Genomic DNA, 980 nt, shown 5'->3' on the forward strand with positions numbered 1-980 from the left:
CACTTCGGTCCGGTTGGTGATAAACGAAATCACTTCAGGCGCGACTTGTTGCATCAAAACGGAGCATTTCTGATTGAGCGGATTCAGCAAAACTCGTTGCAAAGTGGCAAATAGTCTGGCAAGAGCTTGGCGCTGGTTCTCCACGACGCGGGGCTTGGGACTGTGACCTGCAACTCGGAACAAGTGATGACCCGCTCTTTCGGCAGGCAGCGCGCGTTGCACGTACGCGTAGAGCCACGGACACTCGGCAAAGCACAAGTGGCCGCGACTCAGCAACTTGAGCACTCGAGTCTGAAACGCTCGACACTCGGAATAAGATCGAAGATGGCGCCACGTTGAACTGGACTTCTTGTCGTGTACTGTGAGCGCAAATGTTGACGCATCTCGAGTCAAAGTCTTGGTGGTCACTTCGACCGTCACATTGGCCAAATAGGCGACACTTGGAGCCAGTGACTCGGTCGGTTTCGAAGCTTGTGGGTCGTGGCGGAGGCGACTAGCGTAGAGCGCCGAGCACTTGGGGTGGCGCTGTAGTGGCGTGTGCGATGATTGCAACTCCATTTGGCAAAATCTTTCTCAAGTGGAGAGTTTTGCAACTGGAGCTGAACTCCGTCACCGAAGCGAGAAGGCACAAATGGAGCGAATTGCGGAGTGAACAGGACTCGGATTGTTCGTGCGTGGCTCATGTGCTGTGCCATTTGGTTGGACGAGCCAGGTGGACTCAAATTGTACGTGGCCGAGCAGAGAAGCAGCCATCGAAGTCACTTGCCATTCTACGGTCGAGACCCACTCAAAAAATTATCCAATTGGATGGGATCTGGCTTTTTTAATCAAGGTCGGAATGTGTCTCTGTCCAAAGTTTGAAGTCCCATCTGAACTAAGAACACTTCATTTTACTAAAGGATGGAAAATAGAACGGCGAATAGTGACTTTTTCGTTTGAACGATGCTACATTACTAACACAACACCAAAATGAGACTTGA

General features: G+C 51.1%; 1 protein-coding gene across 1 annotated transcript; it reads right to left on the minus strand.

Moving 5' to 3' along the window:
• Positions 1–34: 34 nt before the first annotated feature.
• Positions 35–558, minus strand: PPTG_20085 (hypothetical protein; the record flags this gene model as incomplete). Its single annotated transcript, XM_008918725.1, has 2 exons — positions 35–167; positions 227–558. 2 exons carry the CDS (start codon positions 556–558, stop codon positions 35–37), a joined length of 465 nt encoding a protein of 154 aa, XP_008916973.1.
• Between the last annotated feature and the right edge of the window lie 422 nt (positions 559–980).

This window comes from Phytophthora parasitica (genome assembly GCF_000247585.1).
Source record: "Phytophthora parasitica INRA-310 unplaced genomic scaffold supercont2.280, whole genome shotgun sequence".
NCBI classification, from domain to species: domain Eukaryota; phylum Oomycota; class Peronosporomycetes; order Peronosporales; family Peronosporaceae; genus Phytophthora; species Phytophthora nicotianae.